The sequence below is a fragment of the Sardina pilchardus genome, chromosome 5 (assembly GCF_963854185.1).
Source record: "Sardina pilchardus chromosome 5, fSarPil1.1, whole genome shotgun sequence".
NCBI classification, from domain to species: domain Eukaryota; kingdom Metazoa; phylum Chordata; class Actinopteri; order Clupeiformes; family Clupeidae; genus Sardina; species Sardina pilchardus.
Genome location: NC_084998.1, coordinates 14392413 through 14416591, shown reverse-complemented (window position 1 = coordinate 14416591; position 24179 = coordinate 14392413). Strand labels below are relative to the sequence as shown.

Genomic DNA, 24179 nt, shown 5'->3' with positions numbered 1-24179 from the left:
AGAGAGAGAGAGAAAGAGGGAGGGAGAGAGAGCAAACTAATGGAAATGTTCATGGAGGAAACGGACTGCTCATCTGAATAAAACTCAGAGACACTGAGACATTCTCCCTGCCAGTTTCCTAACTGCAGAGAGAGAGAGAGAGAGAGAAAGAGAGAGAAAGAGAGAGAGAGAGAGAGAGTGAGTAGGTAGAAGGTTTAAGGCTATATGCCAGCATTCATCTTAGAAGGACTAGCACTGCAGTCTTATACACAGTTTGACAAGGAGAGGGGAGATTCTTTGGAGCTGACTTTATTCATTACCCGTAATTTCCCGACTATTAGCCGCGGCTTATACATTGATTTTGCAGGATACAGGGGGCCAGTTAATATGGCGTTAATATGGTTTTCTTTCTTTTAACTTGCATAAAACACTGTCCTGCGGTTTATACACAATGCGGCTTATATGCGGGAAATTACTGTAGGTCTCTAAGCAACTACAATGTAGAATTTGCGGTATATTAGGGTTGAGATCTTAACAAGATAACAATTATCTGACCTTAGAACATTTCTGAGTGTAGATACTCATCTTGATTTCTGAATGATATGGGATGCCACATTAGTAAAAAGAATCTCAGGTGTTCGGGTTGCTGTTTTTTCACTGCCATGGTGATCCTTCATGATGGGTAATGGATTCGTACAGTACAGCCGCAGTTACCTTAGATGGTCCACTACCTCTCCCTAATAATTAATTGTGATTTTTACCCAGCGCAATGCATTAAAATGGAGACCAAATAGCTATAAAGTGTCATTTACTTGTTTTTATCAAGAGACACACACATACTCACTATCTGTGATTTTAAAAGTGAAGTTGCTGTGGACTGCACAATTTAAACCCATTACTTTAACCCATTTTTTTTAAACCATTAAATCTCTTAAATGGATCACAGACTAGCTAGCAGTCGGGCATCTGATAACATCTGGCCACTCAATGAGCATCGGTAGCTCCGGCAACACGACAAACCTCTGTCAATTCGTTTACGGCCGATTCAACACGTTCAACATGTGGAATTGGCACCGGAATTGTCGGAAAAAGGGTTGCTCTAATTGCCCGTTTAGCTTGGCTGTTGTTGCTAAGAAGCACAGTGCAAGCATCAGATATTCCCTGAAGGAGATACAATCCTGGTAGTTAGCAGTCTGCCTCTGAATAACTGGATCTAATAACACAGTTTCCCCTTCTCTCTTTCCTCTGCCTCTTTTTTCCTTCAACAACCAACAGACCCTGGACTGACAGTGCCTGTCTCAATTCCAACTTTTTATCAAACATATTCTTAATTAGAGTAGATACAGTATATTACATACTATCTTTAGCGAGTAAGAAACTGCATGCTAGTACTCCTCTGTTTATGTTTTGTTTATCTGCTGCCGTGTATCCCCATATTGTGCTAGCAGTAGAATGCAGTCAATGCTGTCATTGCTGTATGTAAAGTAGCAAAAAACCCACCCACAAACAACACAAAGTGACCCAACAGCCAGGGCTCAACAGAAAGTCGGCCTCATAGAGTGTGTGTTTGAAGTCGGTGTGTGTTCACCTTTAAAGTCACTGCTCATTTGACATCCATTATGAAGACATTCTGATTACATGAAAAATATGCTGAAGAGTAATTATTGTGAGCTGTATTGCCAGCCAGAGGGTTTCTGAGTTTCTGTTTCAACGATGACAATGACTAACACTTAACAGTTCCACAACATGGCAGAAAATTAGGTTTTATGTTCATAATCAGAGCTTTTGTTATGTCCCCTATCATTACATGATAATGGATGTAGCGCATGAAATATCCTCCTTCACAATATACCTGTTTCAGAGTTTTTTATAATCACCAGAGCTGCTGTAGAAAATCAGTGAGAATGGGAGGTCGACAAATTATCCATCTTAACAAAGCAAAACAATGCCATTTTGTAAAATGTTATCAAAGAAAAAGAGCTAGAGAGAGAGAGAGAGAGAGAGAGAGAGAGAGAGAGAGAGGGAGAGAGAGAGAGAGGGAGAGAGAGAGACCCCATCTGGTGAATAATGAGTTTTTTTGACAGTAGAGAGTGGAAACGAGCACCCGGCCCAGCACTTTGAGACAGAAATTCATGACGAGAAAAGCAACAGTGGCGACCTTCCCAAACTCTGGTGAGCCTGAGTGGAGAGAAGGCTCATGAATGATGTAGAGGGAGAGGCGCGTGATGGGGCTCTGTTGGGCCATGCTGAATGAGGCAAAGCTCAGCAAAGAGAGAGAGCGACAGAGAGAGAGAGAGAGAGAGAGGGAGTGAGAAGTGTGGGGGAGAGTGAATGGAGTGAAAGGAGATGGAGGGAGGGAGTGATAGAAAGAGGGGATGGGGTGAATGAAGTGCAAGGAGAAGGGCAAACTGTGTGTTGAGGAGCCATGGGATTAGAGACAGAGGGGAGCGCATGAGAAACAGAAGAATGGAACACAGACTGGGTTTAGAGGAGGCAGAAAAAGAGAAAGAGTCGGGGAGTGCATGAGAGAGAGGAAAAGGAAAAGAGAGAGAGAGAGAGAGAGAGAGAGAAAGATACCTACAGTATCTATTGACATCTACCCAAAAAAGAAAGAGCTCAGAGTGACAAAAGTGAAGAGGGAGATGGACAGATCGAGGGAGTGAGATGGAGGGGAAGGATGGAGGCAGCTCCAGGGTAGCTACAGCTGGAGGGCAGCGTGTGGTCCAGTACCTCTCTTACCAGTGACTGCAGGGTTGGCGTGCTTGGTGTCTATGAAGGGGGTGGTGTCTGGTGGGGTGGGCTGAAGGGGAGGTGTTGTGGATGGAGGCAGGGTAGTGGGGACATCTGGCCAATGTGACAACAACATAAACAAACGACACAAAACAATACAGAGTATTGTGTATAAAAAAACAAACAAACAAACAGACAGACAACACAAAAACAAGGGAACATATGTATAAAATGGAACATTCACAAAAACAAAAGAATCAAAGCAAAACCAGGCATACTGGCTATGTAAGGAACACGTCAGACAGACAGAAAATGTAAACAATGTCATAAATATACAAACATGTGAAAATGAATAGCACATAAATAGAATGTTTTAAACCAACAAAATCTACAGGGGTATTCAGGTGTTTAGCAACATCAAGCAACAACTCACAACCAGGCGTCTGAAATCCTAGGTTTATGAGGCATAAAGCGAATGCTAAGACTAAAAGCACAGCGTTTCTTGCATGACAATGGATGGGGAAAGAGCCAGCAAGCCAACAGACTGGGAGACATATTGTGCTGCTCACGCAGAATGGAGGCACTCTGTAAAGAGAACGCCTACACAGAGCTAACTTTAACAGGGCATGGGAGAGGAAAAAGCAAAGCAAGCTCTCAACAAAACACTGCTGCCATTTTGTCGATAACAATGGATTTCAGAGGGATATTTCATTAACGGCATCAGCAAGGAGCAGACCATGGTTTGAATAACGCTAATGAAAGTGGACATCTTCTGACTACGTCACTGGCTACTCACCCTTCATATCAAAAGACACCAGAAGGTTCTACCGACAGCACATTTCCCTCAGTAGGCTACATTGGTGCTCCTCCCAGCGCTAACCTCTGACATATAGCATCGGCATCATCTCACCACCTCAATGGGCGCCAGCTGTGGGGGCTCTCACTGGCTTTGCCTTCAGCGTACAGTATTATACTGTAATGTAGTCTAAAGCAGTGAAGGCTATGGTAAGGAGCCACATGTGTGCTAATTACTACTGTAAAGGAGGGAAAGAACATGCCGTGGCATTTGGGGAGACACTGGCTAATGTATTCAGCACACAGACAGCGCATTTGTGGCAGCCAATTACCCCCCTTCTACTCCTGTGAAGTTGTCACTTTCATAGCAACCGGCATCATTAAGTGCTTCAGTTATCTGTGCTGTGCTGTTGTCCTGACATTTTCACGAGTCAAGAAGTCGATTCCCGGCCCGCCAAAAAGGCTAATTACATTCCTTAGCAGGAGAAAAAGGGATGCAAAATCAAGAGAGGGGGGATACGAGACTCTTTTGTGTGTGTGTGTGTGTGTGTGTGTGTGTGTGTGTGTGTGTGTGTGTGTGAAGTTTCCTGCCCAAACAACCTGACAGTGCTTCCAGCCTCAAACTTAGTTTGGCTTTTAAACATACTGTTATACACACCTTCTGCTGCAGTGCCAATTACTGACTTAATACATGCATGGACATGATACAGATGCCTATGCTATATACAGTAGTGCTGTTGATCAATATGCAAATTTAGCCAGGAAACTGACACAGAATTGGGATCTAATAGCTAGCTGTTGTGAAACTTTAAGATTACTCTAAACTTTTCGTCTTACTGCGTCTTTTATTCTCAGATCTTGCAATCATTCAACTCTGATCCAGCTCATAGAGCCAGAAAAAGTTATCAAAACATCTAAGCATGAAAAAATAACGCTGTGGTCTACACGTAGACTCCAGTCTATCACTCATATTTCCGTTCCATTATTTCCGTTCCTTTACTTCCATTATCCCCCTTACTTCACAGCAAGGGGCAACAGGTCATAGATCATTCTTTAGTGATATACGTTCCTTTTAAACAGCGTTGTCTGCTGGAGATCTGACAGAGGTGTACAGTGGAGATCCTTTCGTTGTAACGTCGTAAAACACAAACAGGGTTATGAAACGCAAAAAAAACCATTGAATGTAAACAATGCAACGCTGCCCCAGCAGACGCAAGCAGCGTGTGTCTGCGTCCAGCACACTGGCTACTCACCGTAGACCACTAGTTTGTATTCCTCGTGCGCTGTGCCCAGGAGGTTGCTGGCCTCGCAGCGGTACGTGCCGTTGTCTGTCTTGTTGAGGGAGATGAAGGTCAGGTCTTGGCCCTCCACAATCATCCTGTCCAGGTCGGGCAACTCACCGCCATCTTTGGTCCACAGAATGGGCTCTGGCCTACAGTACGTAGATGTATGGAAATACACACACTTTTTTTCATTAATATCTTTACTTTTTAAAACTGTTCTTTGAATATTGGCCTTCTATGCTTTTACTTGCTATTACTGTTCGATTTTGTTTATGTAATGCACATTGAATGATCTCTGTGTATTAAATGCGCTAGACAAATAAACTTGACTTAACTTGACTTGACTATAAGAGTACCCATAGACATATATACATCTATATATATATATATATATATATATATATATATATATATATATATCTATGAGAGTACCTGTGTTGCAAGGAAGCTGGACCACACAGTACTGCATAACATACTGAGCAACGATACACAACTGAACATGATTTAGATTAATAGAGACAATAGGATTGCGGTTTAGAGTTATGCGAGTACAGAAAGTCAATGTGTTATTATAACCTGATGATAACTAATGTGTTACAATGTGCTAAATAGCACAATTACACAGCAGTACATTAATTTCCCGCATATAAGCTGCATTGTGTATAGGCCACAGGACAGTGTTTTATGCAAGTTAAAAGAAACAAAACCATATTAACACCGTATTAACTGCTCCCCTGTATTAACCTCAGAGCTGAAGAAAATTTGCAAAATCAATGTAAGCCACGGCTAATAGTCGGGAAGTTACGGTAGTAAAGGACGCCGCAAGATCTACTCGGGGGAATGATGTCTAATTTGCCGGACGGCAACACAGTGACTTACGGAGGGTTTCCTCTGGACACACACTCCAGCTTCAGCAACTGCCCCTCCTGGGGGAACGGCAGGAAGTGTAGGATCTGCACACGGGGGGCATCTAGAGCGAAACAAGGAGACAAATAAGACACTATTACCCCGTGAGACCAAAGCAGTTTTACGGTCATAAACTCTCCCCACAGGCTCTTCGAGGACATTGGTGTCTCTCTGAACAACTTTGAGAACGCGCTGTCTACTGTCAGTGCCAATCCGGTCTCTCTCTATCTGGGCTTCAGTGGACCCAAGCATCCAGCAAATGTACTTGGCGACCTCGATATGAACCAACACCGGTAATGAACCTCTCCTCACCAGGGTCAGATCCCCTCCTATAACTCCCCTCCTAGCTGGCCACTACAATGCTTTTCCATTTCCAGTGTGATTTATTTATAATGGACCATTAGCCCTGGCCACTGCCTTAAGGCGCTTACCAGAGTCAAGGGACCCAAACCCTCCCCAACTGCTGGGCTTCTCATCATCCCTACCCATGCTATCTGGCCCTGCTCCAGGCGTGCTTAGCTCCTGGCATGGGCCTTTACACTCAGGTCAGTGTGATTGTGATGCTCCTGATTAGCTCAATCAGGCGTGCTAGGCTAATCAGGAGGAGAGGTGCTGGGGGAGTGCGGTCAGGTGTGGAGAGTGGGACGGACAGGAGCCATGCTGTGCCGCTCTGGACATCAGGAGAACGGAGCTGTGCTGGGCAGGCACACAAGCTGACCTCAAAAAATCAGGGCCGAACATCGAAATTCGGAGCACTGCCCCTGACTGGACTAGAGAATGCTTTTTAGAAGAGAGAGAGTCCCTTTTAAAATTCCGTAAGACATTGTTGAAATGTTCGGATGGAGAGTGGACTAGGGCCAAGGCTGGAGGAGAGGTAAAGGAGGTAAAAAAGTGAGCGAAAGAGAGATGGAGACGAAGAGAGGAAGTGAGGTGTGCTTGTACTCACACTGCACCTCCAGCACCTCGGTGGCCTTCTGCGGGGACGAGGCCAGGGACACGTGGTCCACCTGGCAGGTGTAGGAGACCCCGTCGTCATTCTCGTTCACCTTCATCTGCAGCGAACTCTTCACCGTGTACGTCTTGCCACTTAAATTCACCTCCTTCACACCTGGGGGGGGGCGAAGAAATGGGCCGTGTATTAGAAGTGATGTCCCTCAATGTCAATGTGGAAGGTGAATTCAGTGCAAAGTTTTGTGTGTGAATGTACATGAAATGCCAAAGGAAAAATCGTTTGATGTAGATGATAAACACTACCATTAGATTACACACAGGTTTTTGAGCCTCTACAGTATATAGCTGTATTCAAGCAAAAATGACAATGGTAGTAATAACATAAATCAACGGGTTCTATGTTTCCATCTAATTCATTTCCGTAACCTACTCTGATAAAAAGCTGCTTTATTAAATGCATATATTCCCATGGTATTGGTATTTGCGACATAAAAAGAAATGTAGCCATCATATTCTGTCTGTGTCAGACTCTAGATCACAAGGGATTCCTGTCTTAACGGTGCAAATTGCTTTTTAGTTGTCATGGGGCTAATATATTACTGAGGGAAGAGTGGGGTTCACACAATGCAACCATTTCATGCCTCAACAGCAACAATGTAAACTGCGAAAGCAATCAAAGGAAGTCATTATGTTGAATCAGTGCATTTAGGGAAGCACAGCATTGGTAATTCCCCCATTTCAAATTAAGGCTGAATCAGAGGAGACATTAGTAGTCATCACAAGAAGCTTATGCCTTTCAACGCTATTCTCGACTTTACATTAAAACATTCAATTGGAATTGTCATCTGGGTTAAAGACAGGTTTCACTGACAAGAATTTAACATTCACTGCTGAGGAAAAATAGACTTTAAAAGACTAATCAAATAAGTACACAGTGCGTCAGGAATCTGAAGATATTTTGGGCACTTAAATTGAAAATCTTTGAACAAAAAATCAAAGCGCACAATGACATGAATACATGACAGCTATTTCTAAAAAAGTAAAAAAAAAAAGGTAAACCCCCCAACAACAACAACAACAAAAAACATAATCTCAATAGAGGATGGTGACACACTCCAAGTGACACAAGCAGTCCAAACTCATCAACCATCCCTCAGCACGAAATCATCCCTATAACCATCAGCAGGCCCAAACACGGTCCTGTTCCTGTTCCTGTTCCTGTTCCTGTTCCTTCAGATGAGGTGTATTTCTATATCTGCGTCGTCCCTCACCTCGCCTGTGACGTCCCTGTGAAGAGCTGTCCTACTCCTAACCCCTCCGGTGCTCACTGCAGATGGTGCTCAGGCACGCTGCACACTCTCTTGTCTGACAATTAGAGGCTTATTATAAAAAGGTTGGATAAAAAATGCGTGGACAGAATTTTTTTTTACAATAACTCAATTAATTACGAAGAAGTAACAAATTAACACAACACTTCTGTCCGTTCACCATCTGTCACTTTCTTCAGTAAAATGACAAGAGACAAAGGCTAAAAAGCCTTTTGCTGTGACTTGATTCACATGAAGCTGAAGGACAGTATCTATAAAATACTCTTTGCCTTTCCTATGGACATTTCTTCTGTACAAAGGGCTCCCGCGTTTGGTGTCACTCTTTACAAAACAATAGCTTACAAACTGCCAATACCATTCTCTGAGGAAAGTCAAGTAAAAAAAAAATGCTTTTGAAATGCTGTCATTCTAGATTAGTTTTTTCCCCCTGCATATTTCCTGAGGGTGAAGTGAATTTCCATAAACCCTAGTCCTTATCTACCCAAGCCCCCCCGTCATATCAGTGTATGTCAGTGGCCAACATGTCAGCAAGCACACTCTCATTTCTGTAGCAAAAGCAAGCGAGACGTTCACAAATATGGATTGTTTTGAGTTGGCTCTGGGCTCTGAAGTCAATAAATAAATAGCCAAGATGCTGCTCAAGGCAACATGAGCGCCCTGAGCTATTTGTTCAGGCCAGGTCTGACAAGGTCTATTACCATTAGCATGAAACAAACACCTATTTGGTGTTGACACCAAGCTGTCGCTAAAGGTTTATTTCATTCTAAATATTGACAAGCCTCAATTTCTACTCATTGGTTTGCCAAATTATGAAAATGTCTATCAAACTATGCTTAGTTATAAATAATCACATTTAACGAGCTAAACTAATCTTTAAAAAAAAAAAAAAACATGTCAATATTCTTTTCATTTGCCATATGTATCTCAGAAACAGTAATTTCTCCTTGATGGTGAACATGTCTTCTAACTCAGTCGAGCCCAGATATTAACCCCAACCGCTCCACGCTTTTATACAGTACATCGAGCTAAAACAGACCCCAACAGTAGCTCCTCTGGACTAAACCCCAACCGCTCCACGCTTTTATACAGTACATCGAGCTAAAACAGACCCCAACAGTAGTTCCTCTGGACTAAACCCCAACCGCTCCACGCTTTTACACATCGAGCTAAAACAGACCCCGACAGTAGTTCCTCTGGACTAAACCCCAACCACTCCACGCTTTTATACATCGAGCTAAAACATGTAGGACTCATTTTAAAGGAAGGCTACCTTTGAAGAGAGGAGATGGACATAGACAGAGTGATAGAGTGATAGAGTGATAGAGTGAGGAATACCTGGCCAGAGAGCGAGAGAGAGGGAGAGGGAAAGATGGAGGAGATGAACAACAGAAAGAAAGATACGCAACAGAACACAAAAGAGACAGATAGAGTGAGTGGGTGAATGAGAGAGAGAGAGAGAGAGAGAGGGCTGAGAAAGGTTACATTTTCCATATGATCACTTGTACAGACTCACAAAGGACAATGGCGCAAAGGTAAGGTTCAAGAAAATAATGACAAACATAGACCTCACCACGCAGAGAGAAAGTCACATTGAAGTGGAGCACAAAAACACAAAATCCTTGTAATTACATATTACTTGCACTTAAAAGGCACTTCAGTTCTCCCTTTAGTGGCAGAGAGAATCAACATAAAAGACACTGCTCTGAAAGTACGTCCTTGCTTTCATAAACAAAAAAGTAAAACACATAAGTCCTGATGCCTCCTGACAAGCGAATTCTTAAGAACTGCTAGCATATTTAGCTTTATCTGCAAAGTTGAATGGAAAATCTCTCTCAAACGCACACGCACACAAAAGACAACAGCAAAACAAAAGACCACCTTCCATTACATGTGTCCTTGGAAGAAGGTGCAAGTTTGATAACTCCCAGAACTCCCCACATGTTTCATCACAAGCTGTTTCTCCACTACGGCATTCATTAATTCACCAGTCTGAAGCTGTGCACTGCATCACAATACAACCACGCTTATGGGAGCCAAATGTAACATGGACAAAATAATTGGACGAGACATCATCTGAGACGAGGTATTTGGGAAAAAAAAAGGTCCGGTATCCACCGAGATTTCCATGAACAACAGAGGACTTAGATTTCATCTATTCTCCCTTTCTATCGTTCTGTATGGACTTCCTACAGACGCATAATTCATTTGACTGATTATGCACTACCAGGAGTTTTCCTCTCAGTATTTTTTTGCCTCTGTAAGGGAAGGTGTTTTTTTTTTTTTTTTTTTTTTTCCAAGGAAGATTTGGTTGACAGAATCAAAATTAAGGTCAGGGTTTCTCATTAATATTTATGAAAGCAAACACTAAAACTCCTATTCCTACGAGATAAACACACACACACACACGCACACCCACACCCGCATACCTGACCTACAGTATTCCACTAGAGACACACACACACGTACATGTGCAGCACACTTGGATGTGCAAAACACACACTCTCTCTCTCTCTCTCTCTCTCTCTCTCTCTCTCTCTCTCTCTCTCTCCCTCTCTCTCACACACACACACACACACACACACACACACAATTCACACACTAATTGGAGTTGTGGAATTGTATCCATAAATGAAATAGCTTTTGTAAGTTCTGTAACTCTGGCCTCAGGAACAGCTACCTATCAAAGCTTCTAAACAGCATTTACATACAGAGATTTTGTTGAAGGCTTTGGAATCAATGTTAAGTATTACGATGCAGAAGTTTGTTAAAAATACAATTGAATATAAATGAGCTGCATTGTCAAGGGCATAAGAAAGCACTGCTGGATTTGCATGATGCCCTCTTTAAAGATTAATCAAGGAGAAGGTCTATTGACATGCAGGGAAATGTGTGTATGGTGTCTGAGCAGTACACCATGTGCATACGACATCATGACCAGTGTACAGGATACCGGTATCTTTAAATGGAGTAGACCACGACCTGATACATTACAACTTGTGGTCTCTAAGTCAAAGAAAGATATTGAAAGTTCAGTGTATCTTCATGGTTACAAACTGTTCAGATAGCAATATAACATATCATGAATCACAAACATGGTGGTTATGTATGGTTATGTATAATAGGACTTTATACTTTGCAGCAACTGATTGATGAACGTCCATATAGTCCTCCATTACTATAAAGAATGCACAACACTAACCAAACTCGTCTTATGATTCATAACTTTGTTATCGCATAAACATTCATCTCAGAGGTGCCCTTTCATCTAGACATCGAGCACAGTAATCCTGTATCAATATCATTATCATTCACAATCTATCACGTAAATGTTCACAGGAGGGGAGCAGGTTCGGAAAATAAATTAAGAAATGCTGAAAAAAAAAACCCTCTCCCTCTCCGAAGGTACCACTGAGCCATAAAATGCATTGACATTTTTTAATCAGCACTTCATGACACAGACTGCGGGGGGATCGACAAGCAAAACAAAATTGTACAGAATTGCAACAACATCCCCTCCCCTCCCTCTGAAGGGAGAGATAAGGCAGAGTCAGAGGAAAACAAATTTACAGCCTCCACTTTTGACATGGACAACAGATTTCACCTGATGCACTTTCTCCCTGTCAGTAATCTAAATATGCCTCGCCATGTGTGTGTATCTGCATATGTGTGTGTGTATGCACGTGTGTGCTCTCTCTCCCTCCCTTTCTCCCTCTGTGGCTGTCTATCTACGTGTGTGTGCGTGTGTGTGCTCTCTCTTTCTCTCTCTGCCTCCCTTTCTCCCTCAGTGTCTGTCTATCTATGTCTGTGTGTCTATCAATGTGTGTGTGTGTGTAGGCGCATGTGTGTGTGTGCATGTTTGTGTGTGTGTGTGCTCTCTTCCACTCTCTTCCTCTCTTTGTCCCTCTGTGTCTGTCTATCTGTGTGTGTGTGCTCTCTCTTTCTCTCTCTCTCCCTCCCTTTCTCCCTCAGTGTCTGTCTATCTTTATATGTGTCTGTCTATCTATGTGTGTGTGTGTGTGTGTGTGTGTGTGTGTGTGTGTGCTCTCTCTTTTTCTCTATCCCTCCCTTTCTCCCTCAGTGTCTGTCTATCTATATATGTGTCTGTCTATCCATGTGTGTGTGAGTGTGTGTGTGTGTGTGTGTGTCTGAGCCCACGCTTCCCCTCCATCTGCGCTGGTTTCCTGCTCCTCTCCGTGAGACTCATCTGCTCGTGCCTCCTCTCCTCAGGTTGCTGTGGCGCCGCGCGAGTCTCACACACAGACATGTTAGCATCAATCACGCGGGGCGGGGCGGCTGACATTTTTGATCTTAATGAAAGCGGCCAGCTCTAATGGAAACGGCCGCGGCTGACAGCGGCGGATGCCGCGCGATGCTTTCCGGGGAGGCCATCGCCGTACACGCGCGCCGTGTCACCGTCTTGACGCCTTTTCCGAAAAAATCCTCGCTTTCCGCGACGGCGGCGGTTTTGAGAGATTCATCTCGCGACGCGCTCCAATCAAACACGCGCCGAGCCAAATGAGGGGAAACGGGAGAACAAATGCGATCGTTTGGACCGTCGGAATTTTGAGAGGAGTCAAGAAAACGGACGAATCAATCATTTTTAGGTCAGCCCCCGTGTTTTCTCTTCTCAAATGCCTTCCTTCAGAAGGTGTTCGGTACCATTTTTTTCCTGATTAAGTTTGGGTGACCTGTCCTGTCTGGCACTCATGACCTTAATTACCACAAAGACGATTAGCAAAGTTCAATTAATAAACTTCACCGCCGACCTTTCAGTCAACAAACGGGTTACTGCAGTTAGACTGATAACAACCAGTGATCTTCTGATTGATGAAAGGTAGTACTGAAACATGATACACAGCATTTCAACAACACACAATCACAACATTCTCAACTACAGTAATATACTGTAAGCCGCATTGTGTATAAGCCGCAGGACAGTGTTTTATGCAAGTTAAAAGAAACAAATCCACATTGATACCATATTAACTGTCCCCATGTATTAACCTCAGAGCGGAAGAAATTTTGCAAAATGAATGTATAAGCCGCGGCTAATAGTCGGGTACTACGGACTGTTGCTCATTAACATCTACACTCTGAAATAGCAGGTGTGTGTGGACGCTTTAAATAACACACATGCTGCTGCTGAGAATTGCAGTCCCTCATCATACTCGAGTCTAAGCACAGACTCTCCTCTCGCTTTGGCTTTGAGGTGCCCACTGGAGACAGAGTAATCAACGCGGTGCAAGACACTCTCTCCACGTGAATTAGACGAGCTGTATTTATAGAAAGCAAAGGCATGGCGCCCCAACAAAAGGCAATCAGCGCGCGTTGGCTTGATCTACGGGGAGCACGCGCACGGGGGGGGTGATGGGGGGAAAAAAGGCAGAAAACAGAAAAGAAGAGTTGTGGTTTGAAATTGCGGTCGCCTTGGCTCTCCACGATCAACCAAGGAGATCATCAATCAAAACAGAATTGCTTCTGGGGAATGGAATTTGAGATGATATCTGATGTTAGGTGACTTCTTTTTTATTGCCAAGCCAGTAAGCACAAACAGTGTGTAGATATTGCCGACGGGGACAAATCAGTAAGGACAAAAGCCCTTGATGCATGCATACTAAAAATAAATGTTAACAGTCTTTGATTTCCTGTTGACTCGTAGCTGATAACAAGTTTGAAAATAAAGTCAAAGTTTATATCTCTGTGTCTCAATGACAATGGCATTAGACAATGATATTAGGAATCCAACACTCCACTGACATCGCCCACAACAAAGAAAGAAATGAAATACCACTTCTCTGCCACTGCCTTGTGTTACAAGTAACTGAATGATAAAACAAGTCTCAAAGAGGAAAAACGGCTTTTTAGCAAGTAAAATATAGGCCGCACACAAAGCAGATAGTCCAACCGTGGACACTTTATTGAATTCCTACTTCTGTTGATCTGTTGAAATGACTGTGGCTTGTGTTCGGAGAAAATAAAATAAAAAACACTCTCACCACCACCAAAAACAAAAAAAAAGCAAAAATAACATCCCATTACGATATTGATGATAGCGGCCCTCACCTGGGACCTCGTTGTCGTTCCTGAACCACCGGATGTCGGCGGCGGGCTTGCTGCCGGACGTCACACAGGTCAGGGTGACCTGCTCCCCTTCCATAAGTGGGTTTGTCAGGCCCAGGATCTGCGGCTGATCAGGGACTCCTGTGATGGGGGGCAGCGGAAATGGAAAGGAAAGCAGAGATGCAATTACAGTGCACCAGTTTTATCATGACGTGTGTGTCTGTGTGTGTGTGTGTGTGTGTGTGTGTGTGTGTGTGTGTGTGTGTCTGTGTGCGTCTGTCTGTCTGTCTGTCTGTCTGTGTGTGTGTGTGTGTGTGTGTGTGTGTGTGTGTGTGTGTGCGTGTGTGTGTGTGTGTGTGTGTGTGTGTGTGCGCTTGCGCTTGCGTGCGTGCATGTGTGTGTGTGTATCCTGTTGTGTTTTTTACTCTGGTTTTGCTCAGGAAAAAACAAAAACAATCTCCTCCCTTAGTCCTAACCAGCCCCACTGACGGTGCTGCCCGCATGACTGCAACTTCCCGACAGACACTGAGGTGCAGAGAGAGAGCAACCTGCTAGCCAGCTCCACCTTCAGCAAGACTCCCATTTATGCCTGACAATCACAGATTCAGACTGCCCTAGGCAGGAGATGTACATCTGCTAGACTGTCATATCTCATTTCTGCTGAGTCACATAAATATTCTACAATAGCAGGAAAAAAAGAACATTTATTTAAGATTGGATGCAGCGATGCTTATTCAAATAGATTATAACATTAATATTTTTTTACTATATGATTAAGTCAGATCTGGGATACATCATATGCAATCTCAAGAGGAATACATCAGTAACCAGGATGCGTTGCCTGCGATCCCACTCACCAAAGCGTGATACTGGGGTTTTCATAGGATAATCTAATCTGCAGCACAGCTGAAGGATACATACAGTATATACGTACTGTAGATAGAGTATATACTTATGCAGTGATGCTGAAACAACCTGCCTGCCTGTGCCTGTATACTTAAGAGTTATGGATGGGAAATGTTGTTTTATTGCTTATGCTGCAGTAACTTAATGCAAACACACACACACACACACACACACACACACACACACACACACACACACACACACACACACACACACACACACACACACACATGTGCCCCAGGCTCTAAGTCAGTGCAGGCTGTTCCAGGGGGAAGTTGTTTTGGGTGCACATTAATTAAAACATCCTTTTCCCTGTATTTCACTCGGACCATTTAACATCACACCCTGAAACAGTTGTATTCATACCCACAGTGAGTTAGTTTTAATAATCTCTCTGCTTGTCCACCATAATATTCAATAATATGAAATCCTAATGGGGTCCATCAAATCTGGATAATCAGATAAGATAATTGGGCATCCAATTAGCTAGGAAATACGCAATTAAATAATATTTGTGGGATAATTTAAAAATGAGAGCCGGCAGTGCTTGGCACATGGTGGCAAAAAGTGCATCTAATTTCATAAATGTGATTAATATAATTAGACTATCTGCTGAAGTTATTCCAGCAGAAAGCAGAATGTCATAAATTGGCCATTCGGGAAGATGGACAAACTGGCATCATTACGAATGCTGCTCGTGCAGAAAATGCATGCGACTCCTGTGGAGAGGAAAACAAAATCAGCAGAAAGTGCAGTAAATATTGTGAGACCTCAACACCACTAAATAGTCTAGCATGACTAACCAGAGACACAAGCTAGCTTATGTAGCCGGTGTCCACTGAGCTCCTTCTAATACTATGTACTGTATAGTCAATGTCCACCAAGCTCCTTCTAATACTATGTATGGTCAATGTCCACCCAGCTTCTTCTAATATAAGTCAATGTCCACCCAGCTCCCTCTAATACAAGTCAATGTCCAACCAGCTCCTTCTAATGTTCCCTCTAAGCTGATATCACCATTTATGTACTTACGTTGTGAGTGCAAAGTGAAGTAAAGACTGTGTACAGTGAAGGAGAATTTATTGGCTGAGCTCAAATGAGAACCTTTTGCCAGGGTTGAGGATTGTCCCTTTAAGTGATGTGTCTAAGTGTGTGAGCTTACTGCTTATGAGTGTGTGTGTGTCTGTGTGTGTGTGTGTGTGTGTGTGTGTGTGTGTGTGTGTGTGTGTGTGTGTCTGTGTGTGTGTGTGCTTACTGTGCACGGTGAGGAAGGCCTTGGCTGTCTTGACGGGCATGGTGAAGAGAGAGCATGTGTACAGGCCCTCATCGGAGAGGGACACCTCAGTGATGCTGATGGTCAGCTCCTGAAACGAGGCTCGCACCAGGTTAATCCGACTGTCCCTCAGAGCTGTGGACGAAAGAGAGGGAGAGAGAGAGAGAGAGAGAGAGAGAGAAACAGAGAGAGATAGAGAGAGAGAGTGAGAAAGAGAGAGATTATATCCCTTATCAGTGATGGTTTGATAACAACGATGTGATTTCTCCTCAAGATTGTATAAATATGCAGTAAAAACTAAGGCTAGTTATTTTCATCCAAAGACACTCAGAAAAACATAAAACATGTGACGAGGTTGACATTACACTGTGCTCTGGGTGCATTCGTAAATCATAACAGGCATGACCTTCATAGAAAGTGTTACCAAGTTATTCACACTCACAGCTTTCTCCCTCAATGCTACAGGAGAGTGTCTGCAGCTAGAGGCGTTTAATGGGTCTAAAAGGAGTACTATTAGTGGCAAAATAAAGTGTGAGTGTAGACAAACCACTGTTTTATGCTATCAATTCCACCTGCATGTTTATTTTAACAGTGGCAGAAGGTTTGCATATGGGAGATGATGATAATGATGATGATAATTATGATGGTGATGGTGATGGTGATGATAGTGATGAGAAGCATAATCACAGTTTTGTTTGGATGATGCTGCTGCACCCCATCACCACCCATTCGCATCTCCATCACAAATGATGCCGATTATCACTGGGCCATTTTCTTGTGGCTTGTTCTTAACCATTTGCCTAATACGGTATATGTCACTGCCGTCTTCATTTACCGTAGCGGTAGACGGTTTTTCGTTCAGAAAAATACAAGTCAGTCTTGTCAGTAACAACTCAACACTCAGCTTCTTTTCTACACAAAGTGATACACTGACAGTGCGGTATAAAATAATAAAAAAAAAACGTTTCCAGGACATTTCCAGTCCTCGCACAGCCCTTCACCTGCCACTGGCGTTAACAGGGCTGGTTCAAAAGGCAGGCAGGCTGCAGCCCTGGTGACATGACAGCACTGGGCCACACACCTGAGCGCATGTCCCAGGCTGCTCACTATCACTGACTCCCTGAGAGCCGATCTGGGGTGCGTTTCTAGAAAAGTTAGCAACAGCGTTGTTTAACCACCGTGGTGCGACGCAACTTGCTATCAAACAACGACAGTGTTACACCTGTTTCCAGAAAGCATCGTACCTGTGTCGCAATTCGCTACCTCCGTTGTTCGAACACCGTTGTTCCAACAACGTTGTTGAGGACCCAGCGGCACATTTCATTGGTGGAAAAGGTGTCAACGTATAATACCCCACCCACTACAAATGCTCCGTCACTGGATGCCTATCACTTGTCTTTTATAGATTCTCCTTTCCTTCCTCGATCCTCGTCCTCACTGAATGATAGGGCGGCAACAATGGGATAGAGGACCGAGGATCGAGGAGGGATGTTGAGAGGCACCCACTATGTGTCGACGAGTCTAATTTAAACCCAAAGTGATTCATGCTGGCATTATCATTGCTATCAGAAAAAAACGTAAACCTATGCAAGCACATGAAACAGTTTGCTTAAGCTGTCCAATATATGTACTTATTTGTGTGAAATATCTAAAAAATATCTGTACAAAATATATATGGCCTAGACTAATTACAAATTATCACAATACTAAATCGGTGTCTGGTGGTTCAGCTGTTGCATGTCAGTACATTGCGCGCGCGGCCCATGTTCGCATCTTACCTCTCCATGTCACTTTTGAGTAAGAGCAGGCATACCACACACACAATAATAGGTTAGACCCTAAATATATTTAATTGCTTTACATCGAGTGGCCAGGAACACGACATCAGTTTAATAGTTCCACGACATTACTTATTAGGGTTATTTCCACGTTTCACTAGTCAGAAACAAAAGCATGTGTGATGCATACGGGAAAAGAACCTACGATGTAGAGGTGATAAGTCCCCTTCCTTAACCACTACACTAATGAACGATGTGCTCGAGTCGAGGGTTTGTCAATATGATAACAGTAGCCTACCAAAACGCAAACCAACACGCAAATGAACGCAAGGTAACACACGTAGCAAGAATGAACCCAACGGTATTTTACTTTATATTAGCCTACAGTATAGCGCAATCATTGAGTCACGAGAAAACAACAACTTAGTGATTTTTGGTTGGGCGCTTGTGATTTTTGGTCAGGCGATCTTGCACTGACGACATCACCAACTGGAACTCCCAAGGTACGACACAGGTGCGACTGCCCAGGGGCAGTAGTTCAAACGACCAAACTTTGCGTCCTTGTTTGCGATTGAGAGTTTGAACTACCTTTTCTAGAAACACCAAATTCAAGAACGACAGAGCGAACTCCCAAGATTGCGACGCAAGTTAGCAAACGACGCTTTCTAGAAACGCACCCCTGTCCAGATCTAGACTGACCCTGTTCTTGGGCAGAACACCCACCACAGGCACCTGTCTACGGTTCGGTTGAACGACAAGATGTGCAGCAGGGGAAATAGAATTAAAAAAAAAAGTCTGCTGTTGATGTGTTGTCATGCCACAGCGCACTACAATACACTACTTCTATTTGCATAAACATGTGCTGCATAAACATGTGCTCACTAAATGACTTTTTTTTTACAGTGCTGTAATTCACCTGGGATAAAAATCCCAAACCACCTACTTGAACACTTCAATACTCAGTTGAAATATAGAGATGCAGATATTGGGACAGTACTAACCATCGCAAAGTGGGCAAAGCGGATGCAAGTGCTCAGTGCACACTTGTAGTGTACTGAGCGAAGTATGCGGTTTAAGACACAGCCTTAGACTATAACTCTACCTATGTACAGTACTGTATACTTGCACTCTAGCTGAGTTTGCACTTATGTAAGCCTATCTGACAGGCTGTGTGAGATGCAGGATCCAGCAGTGGCAAGCCTGCTGTCTTTAGTCTCCTCCCTCCTCCAGTCCTGCCATGGTGTTGTCTTGGCGTTAGAGCTATATGCACCGGCTCAGGGTTTCTACAGTAAACACTTCAGACTGAGACTGGCTGGTAATTAGCAACTCTCTGTGTAAACGTACCCCCTACAGTAACTCACACCACCATCTCCAAGCCCCCCCCCTCCCCCCCCCCCCCCAGTGGAGGGGAAAACACTGCTTTTTCTCACAGGGTCATTTGACACACACACACACACACACACACACACACACACACACACACACACACACACACACACACACACAGTATCTCTTTCTCTCTTGCTGTCTCACTCTCTCCATACTACCCTATTTCATCTTTTGGTCTCTTTCTCATCCTCTTTCAACCACTCCACTCTCTTTCTCGGTCTCCTACTGTATCTCTGTCTCCATCCCCCCCCCCTCTCTCTCTCTCTCTCTCTCTCTCTCTCTCTCTCTCTCTTGCCCAGTGCTATGGCCTTCTGCTAGTGCTCTCATCTCTGTTAGCAGGTGTAGTGGCAGGCTAGGCTAGAGATCATCCCATTTGCTGACACGCTGTACCGGCGTGCAGGTGTCTGATCAGCTAAATGGGCTGCATCCTCTCAGGTCTGGGCGCCAGTCTTACTTTGGATTCTGATTCTGTTTCACTGCACTGAACAGGGCTATTCGTTGTTTGTGGTAGATGCATCGCCAGGAAGTCTTTTTTTTTTATTTTTTTTTTAACAGTGGGTTAGTGTAAAAGAACAGCCAAGGTGCTAAATTGGCATTGCCAAGGCATTATGGCACAACTAAAGAAGACAGTGGATATTTCGGCCATTTTGTTTGTGCACTCATTCTGCTGTTTCACAAATCAAAAAGTGCAAGCAAACTTTAAAAGTGCCTTTAAAGTTAGCAAAGAGTTACACTAACACGAAGCAAACTTTGAGGAACCTTTGGAAGCAGCACTAGGGTCATCCAAGTTATGAATGCATCAAAGGCTGTGACCACTGCTACAAATTAGATCAATGATCCAAAACAGCGGTCTGAACTGGGCTGGGAAATTGAGGCTGCTGAATAATAGATCTGTGGAGTGAAAATGTTTTATATTCAGCTTGGTGCCATTAGATAGGAAAATGGCACTGACCTCTGGTCTCGGTGACCAATCAGTTGTAGGTGTTTTTTTTGTGTATGTGTGTGTGTGTGTGTGTGTGTGTGTGTGTGTGTGTGTGTGTGTGTGTTTATGATTGTGTGTGTGTGTGTGTGTGTGTGTGTGTGTGTGTGTGTGTGTGTGTGTGTGTGTGTGTGTGTGTGTGTGTGTGTGTGTGTGTCTATGTAAATGCCACGGAGACCCATGGCTCATGCATAAATGGCCAGTGCGCCCTCAGGTCTTACTTTTAGTCAAGCCCCAGCACACCTGGTGCCTCTCTTCAGTGACTTGATCTCTTGACTCATACCTATGCATGACCTGATATCCCCGTCAACAGAACAATGTCAGATTTAATAGCAACAGACTTAAATATGGCAACACATCTCTGCTTTGCATGACTTAATGCAACATTAAAACAGATTTTTTTTTAAAAAGTGTCAAAATCTTTTAAATGTTTTTGAGAAACAAAACTGTACAGGTGAGCAGCGTGTAGGCTGTGTACCAGTGTTGGTAGCAAAGCAAGTGACTTCTCCCTCTAGCCCTCGCAATTATTTTTTCAATATCGTGCTCGGTTGAGCATTTTTAATGAATGCATAACACAGGCACTCATGTGCCTAATGGCATTTTGCCTTTTAAGAAGCTAATTAAAATACAAGTTTACATAATAACCTATACCATCTCAGGTGAGTGGCAGATGTTTGCAATTAAAATATGACATTAAGAGAGAGGAAAAAAGAAAAACAAACGACAAACGAAATTACTATTAACAACTAATGTAATTTATGGTAGAATTTTATTACAATTTACTGATGACTGATGTAGAATTTTGTAATGACAGTTCTACTGTAGATCTATTGGCTGCTGCTTTGAAAGACAGCCAGTTCATCTGGTGGCAATAGCCTATGGGCTGCCTTCACCAAAAATAACCCATGTTAATGTGTGCAATACACACACACTGAACTGAAATGAACTTAACTGAAAAATTGTGAAAATGCAAGATCACAAACTCCTGGAAGGACTGTCTTCAACTCCTAATACAAATACAAATACACAATAACATGCTTGCTGAATGCTTCCGTCCTATTAGTAAAAGACCCTATTGACTATTATGGGGTGGATGTGGTTTCATCACCATGGTGCTGAGCAAACCCTGCTCATGACACCGCTCAGAGACGCGCTGCTCCGAGCATGCTCCTGTCACAGCATCTGAAAGGAATGCCAGACACTTGGCCAGCCTTTGTGTATTACACCTCATTAAAACATCCAATTTACTGAAAAAAAAATAACCGAAAGAAAAAAAACCCTCTTCGCCTGAATCCCCTGTTGTACAACCTGCGTGCGTTTTGACAAAGAAAATGACAGGACATTTTGCAACCTTGGAGCAGGAGCAAAAAAAAAAGAAAACAACAAAAAAGAATGAAAAAAAAGAGAATGAAAAAAAAAAAAAAAAAAACAATTAAGATGGATTGGAGCCAAGCTGAACACAACCCTGGCAGAATCCATTTCCCAGCTAATGTATTAATGTATGCGGGGATGCTTCATGCACGATTCCATACACACTCTCACATGTTTGTGTGTGTGTGTTTGTCTGTGTGCGTGTGTGTGTGTGTGTGTGTGTGTGTGTGTGTGTGTGTGTGTGTGTGTGTGTGTGTGTGTGTGTGTGCATTTGTTTGTGCGTGTGTGTGTGTGTGTGTGTGTGTGTGGTGTGTGTGTGTGTGTGTGTGTGTGTGTGTGCGTGTGTATATGTGTGTGTGAGGGAAGCGGTTTTATATAATACAACCTCCTGCCAAACGTGTTCATGATTAGATTCCAAACTAATGAGGAGATGGACCCGTCATGCATTGTAAGAGCCAGCAGTGGTCTTGGCATATCCAGGCCCAAGCTTTGGCCCCAGACACACACACACACACACACACACACACAGACACAGACACAGACACACACACACACACACACACACACACACACACACACACACACACACACACACACACACACACACACACACACACACACACACACACACACACACACACACACACACACACACACACACACACAAGCCTCTGAATTTCCCTCTGGCTGTCAGCAGTGGCTGTGGAGCTGGAGAACTGAGCAGCGGACGAGCTGAGAGCGTCCACTTTGAACAGGACGCCCAGGTGGGTTCAATTCAAGTTCTCTTTCCGAGCGATAATAGCCACCACTGGGCTACACAAAGAGGTGCCAAGGCACATTTATTTGTAAAGAATATCTCATTCACCAGCGTTTTTTTTTTTTTTTTTAGTGAAATAAGATAATAGTGGGAATAAAACAGAGAAACACCAGCCTCGTGGGTCATCCCTGCAACAGAAATCCTACCTGAAAAATCCAGGGTATGTTAGGTCAAGGCTGATCCCCCAAACCCACCCCACAACCCACCCCACAAGCACAGACACACACACACAAACACCTCATCTAGAAAAAATCGCCCACAAATCGTCTGATTGCGCTATCTGTCTTTTCCAGGATCAGACTTCCTATCTGTACACACATCACATATCACGTACACACACGCGCGCGCGCACGCACACACACACACACACACACACACAAACACACACACACATGCGCACACACGCACAAACGCACACACAGACTTGGCATGCAAAGTGAGCACGGCCAGGTTCAAAGACTTCCCAACACCAGTCATCAACGTTTGATCTAAACACAAACAAAATGAAAGCGCGTAAGCGCTCACCGTGCCTAACGATATGCAGCACAAGATAAGAGCAATCATAATTTCAACAGACCTCTCTCTTTTAAAGGGATTATTGAGCGCCACACACCGCCCAAGAGAGGGACAGAAAGACACTTCCTTGTAGAACAGCAATCATACGATCAATACGAGGCAGGTGGAGAGAAATCGAGTTTGGGGGAAAAAGTGACACTAACAACTGCTCGGAGAACACACCCCATTTAAAAAAAAGTGACTATTTTCACGAAAAGAGCGCGATTTGGGACGAGACAAAGCTATTTCGTTTCTGTATCAGTTCTAATACGCGGCACAAGAGTGACAATGGAATGGATATGCCGCACGCCGCACCTTCTCTATTCATAAAGCAACACGGCAGCACGAGCGCGGCAAAGCCAGGGGGAGATGTGCATTTAACCTGGTTGGCAGGCACACAAAGCACAGCAGATGCAGGGAGAGAGAGAGAGGGATAGAGAGAGAGAGAGAGAGAGAGAGAGAGAGAGAGAGAGAGAGAGAGAGAGGAGAGAGAGAGAGAGAGAGAGAGAGAGAGAGAGAGAGAGAGAGAGAGAGAGAGAGGAAGAGAAGAAATATATAATGGCAAGATGGCCCGCTCACAGCCATGCTCTTTTTTAACTCAGTGGAGAGCTGGGAGAGGCATGCTGTGATTATCCAGCTCTTTCCTGCATTGCTCAGTAACAAGTGGTCGTAAATCAATGTGGACAGTGGCAATGCCACCCAGGATTGCCTATAAATAACGTGTTCACTTCTATCCTCACAGTGGCGTGACTACATACAGTGAATGTATATTAGGGACAAATGACTGACCATATTTACGGTCATTTGCACCAGAGTAGGTGGCCAGCTCATCAGCTCGGTCAATATTACGGCACAAGCATGTCTTAACCCTGCATGGTAACATGGTTCAAAAGTATACTGCTATCCTTGCCGCATAATTAATCAATTACTCAATTAGTCCCTTTGACCTGAATTGACTGATGGAGTACTATGAACAACTGTTTTGTTGCACAAACAGTTGACTTCTCTTTGGTCAGGATCAGGTGTTGTGGGAATCGCCTACTGTGTTGAATCTGCCAAAGTCAATCCAACACTTCTCT

At 43.7% G+C, this 24179-nt stretch overlaps 1 protein-coding gene across 3 annotated transcripts in view; it reads right to left on the bottom strand.

The window, feature by feature from the left end:
* Positions 1-24179, bottom strand: part of cadm2a (cell adhesion molecule 2a) — a 262700-nt gene that overhangs the window by 6853 nt on the left and 231668 nt on the right. Inside the window, exons 4-9 of one of the 3 annotated variants that reach the window (XM_062536582.1) lie at positions 16194-16346; positions 14036-14173; positions 6640-6801; positions 5667-5757; positions 4758-4936; positions 2719-2823 (exon numbers count right to left, since the gene is read on the bottom strand). In XM_062536582.1, coding sequence (XP_062392566.1) covers positions 2719-2823; positions 4758-4936; positions 5667-5757; positions 6640-6801; positions 14036-14173; positions 16194-16346 — 828 coding nt within the window. Of the gene's footprint in view, positions 1-2709; positions 2824-4757; positions 4937-5666; positions 5758-6639; positions 6802-14035; positions 14174-16193; positions 16347-24179 lie in introns of all 3 variants that reach the window. The other 2 variants (XM_062536583.1, XM_062536584.1) reach the window with 2 other exon arrangements.